Source organism: Ctenocephalides felis, unplaced genomic scaffold, assembly GCF_003426905.1.
Source record: "Ctenocephalides felis isolate EL2017-DRISC unplaced genomic scaffold, ASM342690v1 CF-g0.4_SCAFFOLD_01604, whole genome shotgun sequence".
Lineage (NCBI taxonomy): Eukaryota > Metazoa > Arthropoda > Insecta > Siphonaptera > Pulicidae > Ctenocephalides > Ctenocephalides felis.
Window position 1 is genome coordinate 11,115,046 of NW_020537758.1, and position 14,745 is coordinate 11,129,790.

The window sequence follows — 14,745 nt, forward strand, 5'->3', positions numbered from 1 at the left end:
AGTGAATTACTCTACTCAAACGTTGAAAAAAGAGTTTTTTGCCCTAGAAGTCACAAATAAAATTACAAAATTTTCAGAATTATTATATCACGCTTTAAAAACGATTAAGCCTAGTTGGTTGCAAGTGAGAGAGTATTTTCTATTTCGGAAAATTTTGTGAGTAAACAAAGGACACTTCTAAACAACAAATCGATAGACGTTCTTAGCTTTTAGCAATCATATTTCATTAAATATACTTTAAACATATAATTCAACTTTGCAATTCAGTTTATATAATTCTTATAAATATTAGACAATGTTACAGTATTTATAATAATCTATTTGAAAACATTCAGTATTCCTCGAACATTTTGTTATGGTACGAGAAGTTCCAGCAATTTGCCTTAAGGCACGATGCCACACACCCCCTCTAGTTTACTAATAAAATTAATTATTTTGATGTATTCTATGTTTTTTTAAATTCTGTGCAAATATCTCAACAAAATTATAAAAAATCAAAAATAATTTATTTGTGATATAATTTATACATATTTATCTAAATTATTAAATATTTAAAATTAATTAATTCAATTTGTTCGAAATAGAATAAACTCGAAATTTTGTTAATTGTTTTTAGAACTAAAATTGACATTAATATTGACTTAAAAGTTAAGTTTTTTATTTAAAAATGTATTATTTTTATTTATTCGAACTCTTTGCTTTTACTATCATAAAAATATTTATGTTCTCATATGTGAAAATGATGCATAAATAACGAAAAATCATTTTCAAAGTTTAATTTAATCCAGATTAACTATTATTTCTTTGTTCTACTAATTAAAATTAAAAAAAAAAATGGTTTACTATTAAAAAAATTGCACATTAAATAAATTCAGTCAAAACTGCTTGAAATCACAATGAATTAGCCTATAATTTTTTTTATTACAGAATATTCGAGGAAAAATTGATTTTTTATATAAATTCAAAAACCGGTTTTCTGGGAAATTTACAATTCAAAAACCGGTTTTCTGAAATGTCGTTTTTTATACACCCTAGAGAGAATATATTTCCATACTGTGGGTTCTAAGGTGGAGCGATCATGTACTTTCCAAAAATTGTCAATACTTCATAAAAAAATTTTGAGTTTGAGTGGCTCTCCTTTAAAAAAAATGCACTTAAGTATGTTGACAAGTTCCAACCAAACTTGGGAATGTCAAGATCCAACAAAACTTGGGAATGTAATGAGAAAGTGGAATAATAAAATAATTATCAATTCCATCTATAATTTGAAAAAATCGAGTAAAAAATAAAAATCTGAAAAGGAGCGATTAAACATTAAAAACGTTAAAGTTTTTTTCATTACTATGATATAGAAATAACTTTTATCTATTCCATCTCTGATCTAACTTTATTCCGAACCTGACTCGACAAAGCAATATCAGTGCTAAGTCGTGACTTGAGAACTGTCAAATCAGCCATAAATTTTATTTGTCCATTGGGACCGACCAGGACAGAACTACTGTATGCCTTAGATGGGTCAGAAAAGGAAAATAGCACTCCGACTCAGTGGACTTTGGCAATGGCATATTCTAGCTTTGAACATTTTTCTCTTTTGCTGAGATTACAAATCTGAAGCGAGATGAGAATACTAATGCTTCTATATTTTATTATATTAGCTGCGGAAGTAGGTGCAAAAATATAGGTCTCATATTTACAATGAGGAAAATCGTATCTAAAAATTGATAGAATTATCTGTATTCAGGATAAGGTTGCCTAAGTCGTACCTCGGCTACATTTTGTCTGATAATCATAAATTTCATCATTTTGTTGTATATGTAAACTGTAAATCCAAACGAATTTGTGAAACAGAAACTATTGAATGTAAGCTTCCTATAAAGTTGGTGTTAATATATTTGATTATTAACATTATCAATTGTAAGTCAAGGATATTTTCCTTATTAACGTTTATATCGTTAATGAATTTTAATTAATTTGTAGAATTAATTAATTATTTTTTTATCTCAGAGTGAATTCTATAGTTTTTTAGTAGTAGGTACGATTTAGGCGACTAGGTGGTACGACTAAGGCAACTAAGCGCCTTAATCGTACCACCTATATTATATTAATATTCTGTAATAAAAAAATAGGCAAATTTAGTGTGATTTCAAGCAGTTTTTGACTGAATTTATTTAATGTGCAATTTTTTGAATAGTAAACATTTTTTTTTATTTTAATTAGTAGAACAAAGAACTAATATTTGAACTGGATTAAATAACTTTGAAAATGATTTTTCGTTATTTATGCATCATTATGCAACTAAGCGCCTTGAAGTACATACTTGTGAAAAGTAAAATTATTATCTAATAAAATAAAAAATCAGTAAGTGTTCATACCCCACAAGTAAAAAATCGATGAACGTCCAACTTTTTGTTTATTATTTATTATTTAATATACTTTATTATTTATTAAAAAATATATTAACTTAATTGCATTAATATTATGGCATTATTTTTAAGGTGGTACGATTTAAGCAACCAGTCCTATAATAAATAATTTAAAAATTTTATATTTATATAATATATATATATATATATATATATATTTTATATATATATATATTTATATATATTATATATATCTATATTTATATATATATACATAATAAACTGTTAAATGTTGAAATATACCCAAAAATATATTTTAGTCGTAAGGGGAATGAAATTACATTTTTAATATATGAATAATTCTTATTGATTAGTTATATATAAATAATTTAAAAAAATAAAAAAATATTCTAGTCGTAGGAAGATCTATATAAATTAATATTTTCAATATAATAGGAAATTATGTTTCAGAAAAATTTCAAAAAGAATCCTTAATTTAAAAAAAAAAATCAAAAAATGTTCGATGTTCTGCAAAAATACGTGATAAAGGGTGAGGGGTGGTTAATCCTAAATGCTATTACGTATCATCAAGAGAAAAGAATTGATTCAAAAATCATCAAAATGCGATCACGTGATTAATATTTTCCTTGCTTTAAATTTCTCCACATTCTCATTAGATGCGAGTGGTTCGTATATCATTGTGGCACTGTCTTGGTGTCATCGCAACATGAAATTGTCAAATATTATGTCAAGAAATAAAAAACTATATAAATATGATTATTATCAAATATTGCTCTCGACTACCTAATATTAATACTATTTCTTTTTTCAGGTGAAAAGCCTCACAAATGCCAAGTGTGCGGCAAAGCCTTCAGCCAAAGTTCGAACCTCATCACGCACTCCCGCAAGCACACTGGCTTCAAGCCGTTCGCCTGCGATTTATGCGGTCGCGCCTTCCAAAGAAAAGTCGATTTGAGAAGGCACAAGGAGACACAACACACGGAACTGAGGCCCATGGTTCCGGAGACACATCGGGCCACAATTTGTGAAAACGTTTAGGAAATAAGTTGAGAATTGGGAGAGAAAATTGAGAAAAAGACCGCAGTGATACTTCTATCTTAAGAATGATTATAAAGGCTACATGAACTGAGGCTTATGGTTCCGGAAACACATCGAGCCACAATTTGTGAAAACGTTTAGGAAATAAATTGGAAATTGGAAAAGAAAATTGAGAAAAAGACCGCAGTGATACTTCTATCTTAGAATGATACTGAAGGCTGCGTTTTTGTGTAAACCGAAAGGGCGATTTTTTTGTGAAAAATTGTTTAGAGAATTGTAAGAAAAATCTGAGGACATATCGATACGTACTGTTTAGTGATACCTAATACACAGGACTTATTATGCTAGAGGCTATAATGTGTGAGAGAAAGAAAATATTTTGTGTGATTACCAAAACTGCACAATTACTGACAAAGGACAAAGTTGATACTTATTTAATGATTCGATCAAAATTGATCTGAATACAAAAAAAAAAGATACGAAGAGAAATATATAAGCAGTTTTTTTTGGAAGTGGTTCAAATTCGTTCGACATTTTTTTTTATTTTACCTAAATTTTTTTAGAAAGTCAGAAGTTTTGAGTTAAAACTACGATAAATCATTTTCAAAATATTTAAAAAAAATGGCAAAATTATATTCATATTATTTAACCAGTTAAATCAAATTGTCAAATATGCTCATTATGGAGAAATAACATATTTTTTATTGACGTCTATGTTCGTCATGGGTATAAAACAGTGATGACCATTTGTCATTCAAATTGAAATTTTTGATAATGACAAAATATATTCCGAACTTACAAATTGTCTAGAATATTTTAGGATTATGAATATATAAAAATAGTAGTTGTAAGTGGCTTTTGGCCTTAGGGCAAGTTGCATGAACTTTTCGAAATGTGGAAATAATAAAGCATTTAAGATTTAGCTATTTAAATAATATTGTGTACTGTTCATTTCAAAAACAGTTTTTCTTTTTTATTAAAACACCCTAACATTGTTTTATTTACATGTATGAATTTTTATTGAATTTGATCAGTGGATAGAAAAGGATTTTCGGTTTTGTTCTCTAATAAAGCATTTTTATCGTAAGATAAGAAAAATATTGGATTTTATAACTTCTTAGATTAATTTTTCTTGTAGTAGCATTGATATTTTTCGTATTTGCTCTCTTATTTAACAAATTTTTAAAATTAACTGTAGAAAATTTTATATTTATAGATAGATCTTAAATTTTATATTAATTCAACATTTTGGAATATTCAAGCAACTTGTCTTAAGGAAAAATGCCACTTACAACTAATTATGTTATACAGTCACAGCTTCAAAATATTCTAAAGTACTTGACATTTCAAAATATATTGAGTTTTGTTCAAAAACTTCAATTCAAATAGCAAATTTGTACTGTTTTATACGCAGCCGAACATCTCAATTCTTTTTCATGACGTGTTTTATTGTCAATCAAAATAACTGGTTAATTTGCAGCAAATTCATGACTACTATTTCTAAAATACTTTTTTTTTTTAAAAAAAAACAGCAAAAATATTTATTAAATTAAGTCTTTTATACTTAATATCTTAATTTTGATTATTCAATTTTCAAAATAAACTGTCTAAATATTTCCTTGAGCATTTATGAAAAAAAATCCAATATTTGTTAAATAAATATGGATAGAAAATTCCAAAAAATTCCAAAGAATTTTAAACATTCCTTTTTTGGATATGTAAAATAATTGTATATTTTGAAAATGTCTTATGTAGCATACGTAATTAAATAGTCATATAAAAATATGGATGTATATAAATTTACATAGACTATTTATATATATATATATATATATATATATATATATATATATATGACAAAAAAGTGGTAGAATTAATTAAATATTTAACTCACAATATTTAATTCAATTTACTTTTACATGAAAATAAACGAATGTATTCTAAAATTTTTTTACAAAAAAAATTTAGTATAGATATACTATACAAAAGCTTTTTCATTCAATGTTTTTGGCAAAAAATATCAAGTCTATTTATTTTAAGTAAAAAATTCATTTTTGTACAAATTGAACTTTAACCAAATATACTTGTATGTCATATGCTTTAATTATATTTAAATACCAAATGGTAAACAATATCAATTATTATTTTCCTAAAAGGCATTTATACTTAACTAAGTCCTTGAAAATATATCAGTTTGTGATAATCACTAATCTAATTGTAAAAACAGCTTTTTTCTCGATCTATATGTAAATATTATATGTAAGCAGCTTCCTAACAAATTCCATCGTAGATATAAAAAAACAATATTTATTTTGTATATAAATTATTTCTATGTGTGATTTCTAGTAATTTATTGAGATATTCATTCTCCACGGACCAAAAATTTTAATTAATATTTTATTTAGTATAATATTTAAATATTAATTAATTCAGTCTTCATAGTATTATATTCCTTCTAAACCAAAACCAAAGTTGAAATAATTTGTCTTGCAATGTTTATTGTAAATTTATACACGTTGTAAATAATTTTAGATGAATAAGATATGTGCAATTCAATTTAATTAAAATAATCTTAGTGCAATCTGTTATGTTAATTTTTGTTATAAAAAATGTGTAAATATTATATAATCTATTTGTTTTTAAATCTCACCGAATCAAAATGTAAATCTGTATTGTTAATGCAAACACGAAAATAAATAATTATGAAAGATATTGGTGGTTGTATCATTTTTTACAGCAAATATTTAAGATTCAAATATGAATAATTAAAAACTTTGTGCTGGAAATATCTTAGATGACCAAATCTAGCAAAACAATTTTTAGTCGTTTCTAAGTGCATTTCTAAGCATTTATTCAATATAAAAATTTGAATTTGTTGAAATATTCATAAAATTAATAGCACATTTGACAAGCATTTTTTATACTTTTGTACTAGATTTTGTCTTTTTTTATTAAAATAATGAAAGAGTACAAAATAATTATTGGTTATCAAAGTTAGCAATTATTGAATGTATATATTTTGATATTTTTATTAATTTGATGTTGCATTGTCAATTTGGTGTAAAATTTGGAATTTATGATGCATTTTTATGACTTTTTGAGAGCAGAAAAATTGTTTTTAGATTTATTTGCATAAAAAGTTCATATTTAGTTATTTTATATACAATTTCACTATTTTTGAGCTGATTTCTTTAAAATAGTAAATAAATGCTTAAAATAATTTGCCAGCATAATTTATGTATCTAAATCAAGAACAGCAAGTGATTTCATATTTTTAAAAGGTTAAAAAATATTTTTCGTAAATCGTTGTTCTTGATAATAAAAAAAATTCCGGAGAAAAAATATGGATGTAATTTAAATGCGTCCTGAAAATGACAAAAAACTAGCTAGAAACATTTATTTCAATATTCCTTTGTAAAGACACCTATTATTACTAAATAATATACTGAAATAATGTAATTGTTAACATAATTTTCACAGAAATCACGATAATCTATTATATCTATTACAACTAGATATTTTTACTTTTTAATGAGTTTAATACAAAAATCTAAATCTAATAGAGAAAATATACAAAATGCTAGCCAAATGTGACAAATTTTAATACAATTATTTTTAATTCGTAATTTGGAAACAAAAAATGTTTAAGAGTTTTAAATGTTTTTCTACAAAACTTGAATTTTCAAAAGTAATTCACATTTTTCATGATTATTGGATTTTTATATTATATAAAAATTATATATTTGAATTTCTTAACAAAATCTTTATAAAATAACAACTTTTCTAATTTGTTCTCTTCGAACAACTTTTTTAATTTGGTCGTATTATTTATTAAACTATGTATTCTGTCACCTGATATCACATCAGGGCCAAAAATATTTCCATGATTCTGATCAAAATATATTGATCTAAATTGCTTAATGTTCTCATAATTTGTTTTGAAAATATAATATCAAATCAATCAATCATATATTCATAATTCGATGGTGTAATTTGAAACGACTCATCTAATACAAATATGCAGATTAATCAGAAAGGTAAACACATTTTAATTTGGTAATGGGTAATAATAGAAACATAGCCAAAAATAATATTCTTATAATGCTATTGAATTTATATAGCACTTTAGGTATAATGGTAGACAATAGTAAATATTTCTAATAGTTTTATAAATAGTTTCTGATCATGATTCGTCTACTGCCTGAGAAAAATCTGGAAGCAATTCAAAAGCGTCCTAATAATGTCAAAAATCACAGCTAAAAACATTTATTTCAATAATCCCATTTAAAAATATTTAATTATAACAAAAGGATTTAATTTTTAATATAACTTTCACGAAAATCACGACCATCTATTATATTTGTAATAATCAAATAATTAATTTTTTACTCTTTTATTAGTAAAGAAAAACAAATCTAGTAAAAAAGTATAAAGAATGATATTCCAATGTGCCAAATTTTACATCAATTATTTAATTCATGATTTTAGAACATAAATATTTGCAATTTTAAATGTTTCTCTATAAAACTTGAATTTTTGAAAATAATTCACCTTATCTAAATTTATTGAATTTATATATTTCATATATTTGAATTTCTTAACAAAATCTATATAAAATAGTTGTCCTCTAATTTTGTCAGAATTAATATATTGAATTTATATAGTATTTTAGGAATAATGGTAGACAATATTAAATATTTTAATAAAGGGCAATAGTTTTTTCAGCTAAATCTGATTAAATATTTGGTGAGGAGAGAGAAGTCATGCTAAACTGAGAATATTATATAAATTAAATTAAAACGAGAAATATTTGAAGTAGGTGAGTTTCAATTTTCCAAAATATTTTAATAGAGATGTAGCAAGTAGGCATGTAAGAAATACTTGCACTTCTTCTGAAGTACTTTTTAATCATGTTATATAAATAAATATTACTAAAAAAACCTCAAAAATTAAAATTAATTCCAAAAATATTATTTATAATTAACGATGAACTATCATAAAAATTTTGTTGGAAGTTCCTAGTATATATTTCACGTCTCCTAAATAATATTCTAATTAATAATTCTAATGTGCATTTTGCAATCAATCGGATTTAAAAAGAAAGACATTCTCTAATATTTATAAAAATTATATAAACTGAATTGCAAAGTTAAAAATATTTATTTGAAGTATATATGTGAGCTTTAGAATTTTAGCACAAATTAAAATTAAAATCCGAATTATTTTTAAGATGCAAAAAAAATAAGTTAATAAATCACATTTAACTCTAAAATTTTATTTGTTCCCTATATCAAAAGTAAGAGTTTAAAAAAAATCCTCAAAAATGAAAGTTGTTTACGAATTTTACAAAACAATCTTTTTTCCTTGATCTGGGCAGAAAGGAAAATCCATGTTGGTCAGTACGGAAATGAAAAGTTGATCTCTTTAAAAAGCTTCACGTTTGATGTGTGGCAAAAATCAAAGGAAAACCTCACAAACATGTATAAAAAATATAATATCTGTAAATCCGACTTTGGAAAATTTAATACAATTTTGCATATGGGCAATAGACCTATAGACAATTGAATTACTTGGTATGGATAATTGAATTACTTGGTATGGATTTTTCATTTCTTGTACTTTTAGGCAACATTACTAATGTCATACACCAAAAACAATTTACTCAAATCATGAACAAAAAACTTTCATTTTCGACTTCTAATTCCTATTTGACTATGCACAAATTTCCAGCACCGATGGAAATGTATCTTCTGAACTGTTCCTTGGGGAATAAGTTGTTGGGGACATTTAAATTGTGTTATCGAACAATTCGATAAGCAATGACATGATCTGCAGTATCATTTTAGCTTTGGAGAAAATGTGGAATGCTGGAGTTCTATCAAGTAAGGCGCGTGATGAGACTTCTTTATATATTTTTCACTTCTCCGAAGAAATTGATACAACGCCCGAGATCGGGGTGACGCGTTTTGCATGGGAGATGAAAAATCGGCCTTTAGATAAACTGGAAACTAAAAAAAAATATACCTACAACATAAATCAACGGTATCTATATCAATTTTTATTTCTATTTCAATTATCATTTACAAATCTGTCCAATTCCATTCCGGTCATGGCGATAAAATATGGCAATTCTCAACAGCATATGTGCGCAATTCTATATTTCTGAATCGATTCATGCTTATGAATAAAATTATAGGTCTAAAGAGGGGCATTTATTTAAATACCAGGGGCGATAAAATATGACCCAATCTAACACTCGTAGAGCTGGGATTAGGTTTAAGATGGTGATACTTCAGTTTATTATGTAAAATATGAATGGGTGGAGAAATTGAAAAATATACAGTAAAGTACTACGAAAAAACTTATAAAGGGTCCGCCACCTAAAGTTTTCTTTCAACTAATTTTTTAATAGTTTTAATTGTTTTTTTTTTAATTTAGCCGAGACAGCCATTTAAATGAAATTATTTTTCATTACTGAATGAAAGGGATTGTGCTTCCGAATTAAAGAGAAAGTTTGAGAAAATATGCAGTAGTTTGTTATAGAATTTTTTATAAAAAAAGTTATTTGGCGGACCCTTTACGTAGTTATTTAGAAAATTATTTTAATAGTTTCATTTTTAACTATCTATTATTAACTTTTCGTAGGGTAAGTTATTGTAATCGTTCAAAACTCAAAAATAAAATATTTCTGCATATCTATACGTTTCAGGGGTTTCTGAACATTTTGGCATACCTTAGAAAAAAATGATGTAAATGTATATGTGTGTATAGTATATATGTATGCATGGACAAAGACATGGTTTAAAAACATCTAATATTTCTTCTGAGCTTTTAAAAATTATAAATTAGGATACAGAAAGTTCCAGCAAATTGCCTTTAAGCACAATACCATGCACATCTAGTTTGTTATTATATAGTGGCTCCTTATATCTATGATCGCATTTAGTTTTAAAAATGTTTTCTTTAATTTTTTTAGCAAAGTATATAATGAATAATATAGACTTGAGAATCCTGATAAAAATTACATTTAGATATTTTAATTATTATTATTATTATTAACTTTCCGTGGGGTAAGTTATTATAATCGTCCAAAAATCGAAAAATGAAAATTTTTGCATATCTTTACGTTTCAGAAGTTTCTGAACATTTTGGCATACCTTAGAAAAAAATCATGTATGTGTGTGTATGCATGTGTGTATGTATGTATGGATACAATTTTTTGTCGACGTTTTCGAAAGTACCGCTCAACCGATTTGAATTATTCAAAAAGCATTCGATTTATATTGATGAGAAGACGTGCTGGCAAAAGTTGGCAATTAAGGATTGGTCAAGTTTTTGCAAAGGCAGGACCAGCGGCTTCGGAGACCCAGAAAAAAATTTAAAAAATGCCATTTGGCGTTCGAAAATTAGATACTTTATAATTTAAATCAATTGATATGAATTGGTATCAAAAACGTTCAAAAAATTTCAATATTTTCAGGAAAATTTTCAAAAAATTTTAGTTTTCGAAAAATATCACTATTGCATTAGGCAGTTTTTTTTAATATTAAAATTTATTAATTGTTTTCAAAATGCCAAAAAAATCCAATATTTTGTTTCTGAGCTTTAAGAAATTATAAATTAGGTACGGAAAATTCCAGCAATTTGCCTTAAGGCACGATGCCATATTTTTACTTTGTTACTCTACAAATTCTTTCGAAAGCTTTATTTAAATTTTTTATCAAAATATATGATGAATCAGAATGAGAATTGCATACAGATATTATCCTATACCTAATTATTAAACTATTAGTGAATTTAAAGTTTAACCCCTTAAAATTTTCTATAACCTTCTGTTGTAGTTGACATATTGCATAGAGTGTTTAATACCACCTTTTTTGGGGATTTAGTTTTTGTAATATCTGTTATTAAAGTACCCTACTGTAAATATTGTCAGACCAGCACGCCCATGTATGAATTTGAGAGGCTAATTTTTAAATTATAGGAGAACATCTGCTTATAAAAGAAAAATAGAAATAGTTCTAGAATAAAATAATTTGAAGTTTCTAGTTTCATGTAAAATAATAAAAAATCAGAGAAATATTTGTTGACTAAATACGGATTTATATTACTTAATTACATTGCACAATCATTAACAAGTTGTTAAGAAATAAATTGATTTTTCGACAAAAAGAGCATTATTAAGTTTGTTTTTAATAAACAGATATATAAATATTTTTTCTATGACCTTCTTCTAGATAAATATAACTAGACTTTTATCCCTGAAAATATAAAACTGAAATATGACTCGCTTTCCATACACAATGTTCTTTATACACATTTCCAACAAATTCGAATAAATCTTCTGATACGGTTTTTATTCACATTTCTATAAATCTTACTACGTGTGGGTAGAGACTGCTCGGACGAACGTAGAAAAAGCCTTACGGACGTACATTTAGGGGAGACCGGAGTAAAAGATAATAGACTTAAATTATTTTAATTTTATAGAAACAAAGCATTTTACTTCACAGCCGCAAAGATTTCCAAGGTTATGTGATTACTAAGTAATTGTAAAGGTATGTGTAGATAAATTAATTTTTTTTGAGTTTTGACAATTTAATTGTTTCCATTAATTTTAAATTTTATTTTAAAATGAAAGTTTATTTTAAAGACATAAAATTTTACTTTTAATAAAATCACAGTTTGACAATTATAAGATATTATATGAAATACGTACAAAACACAGAACGTATATATGCCTGTTTTTTTTTACAATTCAACCGCTTATCTTAGCCATAAAATATTTTAGAATGTTATTTTCAATTCTAGAATTTCATCAATTTCTGACGCCAAATCTTGTCTAAATGATTCAAGAAAACATAAAAATAGCTAATTCGGATTTTATAGCAAAAATGAAATTTCCCTTCGGAAGGTTAATATTATGAAATTATAACAGAAGTAAATATGAGAATGGATAAAATATAAAAGAAAAAATGAAGTTTAAAACTGCAACAATATAGAATTGTGTGGAAATAAAAACAGCAAGATCTAAGTAAACGTTCAAGATCTTAGGTGAAGAAGATGTTTATTAAAAAATCAAATCTTGAAACAAGAAATTAAATTATGTAAAGAACTAAAAATTCTGAAGCTCTAAATTATGTAAATTTACAAGAAAAATTGATAAGAAAATTTCAAATCGAAAACATGGAAACTGGAGAGTATCTTTAAAAGTAGAAACTTGAAATTTGGATGGATAAAAGCTTAGTTACATTGCATCTATGAAAAGACTATTTTTGAATGGGATCAGCGTGGAATCATTCAGTTACTTGTATAATAGTTAAATAAAATAAATATCTAAGTTAAAAAAGTATAAACAATTTAGGAAAAATAACAAAGAAATCGAAATGCGAGTAATTTGTAAAAAAGCGTGAAAATGTAAATACTAATTTCAAAAATTGATATCTTTCTAAAACTATTCAATTTTGAGAATTATCAGTTATAATACTTCAGAAACTATAAAAATTATCATACAGAAAACAAAAATAAATGAAAAAAAGTTATACCCATCTGAAATAATGTGCTATGCCTAATTATTTTCAATTTTATCTACAGTGGTCTGAAAAAAGTTTTGATAATATTTATCTTAGATATCCTTTAATGTAAAAAACTGGAAACATGATAATTTGAAAGTGAATTTGAAATAAAGTTAATTTGCGAAATAATGAAAACAAGAAAACTATTATTTGCTTCTAGGTCAATCTTAAGGTCTGAAATTAAAGTAATGATAATTTCATTGACACATGAATGCTAAAGCATTCACTTTCATTATGGTGCAGAATGGCATAAATGCTAAAGCATTCAAATTTTAAATTTTATATAACTTTACATATTTTTAATTTTTATACCTGTCGAGGTAATGACTAACTGATTATTTAGGTATTTTAATATTATCTTGCTTTTTCTGTAGCCACTAATTAGCTTGGGCAAGCATATTGCGCAAAATAGAAGCGTAATACTTGACGTGGATGCTATATCATTCATTAACAAAAAATTAAAATGTAATAATCTGTCTATCATTATAAACGGTGTTTAATCAAATTTCGAATATGACAATTTAAAAATTAAGTGACCGACAAATTTTTCGAAAGTATAAAAATTTTTGCATATCTTTACGTTTCAAACGTTTCGGAATATTAATCAATATTTATCGATTACTGATTTTTTTCCTCAACTATTTAATACTGGTACAGAAAGTTCTAGCAATTTGCTTAAAGGCATGATGCCATACACCACTAGTTTTTTCTTAAAAATGTCGTCTCTCCCCCGCCGTCCCCTATCTAGATTGTAAGGGTCGGTTTTGTCTTGTCGAGTAGTGAGTGTCCCTGACGTCGGGCGGGCGTGGGTCGGCGGCGGCAACCGCGATATTTCATCGCAAACATTATGTCGCGCGGCTTCTCGTGTAAACAAATAACCTCGGCGGCTACTAGAGCTGTAGCTGTCGCCTTGAATTTGGGGGATGTTTTCGCTTTAAATGTTTATGAACTACATATTTTCAAAAAAAGGTTTGTGAAAAATAGTACCGGGGTTAGAAGACGATTGAGGAACTATCTGGGGGTAGTTGTACTTTACGCGCCTTGGGTACCGTAGGTACATTGTAATTAGGGTTTGTCGGTTTTTAAAAACCGGTTTTAAAAACCGTTTTTTTTGGTAAAAATTATAGAATTCGAAAACCGGTTTTTTAGTGAAAAAATCGGTTTTCACTGTATCAATGTAAAATGTCAAATATAGCCAAAAATAAAAGATAGATGAATGCGTTTTGGTTCTTTGAAATCATATCGGTTCAATAGCATTTGATATCTTATCAGTTTGCAATGTTTCCCAGAAAGGTTTTGTATATATTAATTTAGATTTTTATACCAGTGTACATATTAATTTAAATCAGTGTGACTTCTTCTTGAAGAAGTAACATCCTCTACTCAAACTTAAAAAAAATAGTTTTGAACCCTAGAAGCAACAAATAAAAGAAGAAAAAGCTTAGAATTATTATATCAGACTTTAAAAACAATTAAACTTAATTTGGTCGCAAGTATGAGATTATTTTCTATTTCAGGAAATTTTGTGAGTAAACAAAAGACACGTCTAAGTAGCAATTCGATAGACGTTCTCAGTTTACTGAAATCATATTTTATTAAAAAAAAAAAAATTAGAATGTTTAAAATTAATTAATTAAAATTGTTCGGAACGGACAATATACGAGTTTAGCTTAATTGTTTTTAAAACTAAATGATATTAACAAGTATGTATCAACATGTATCTAATATATTTTTCTTTTATTTAAATT

General features: G+C 25.9%; 1 protein-coding gene across 1 annotated transcript in view; it reads left to right on the plus strand.

The window, feature by feature from the left end:
- Positions 1-3,422, plus strand: part of LOC113373352 (zinc finger protein Gfi-1b-like) — a 4,715-nt gene extending 1,293 nt beyond the window's left edge. The window contains exon 3 of the mRNA XM_026613659.1: positions 3,196-3,422. Coding sequence (XP_026469444.1) covers positions 3,196-3,422 — 227 coding nt within the window. The remainder of the gene's footprint in view (positions 1-3,195) is intronic.
- The last annotated feature ends 11,323 nt before the right edge of the window (positions 3,423-14,745 follow it).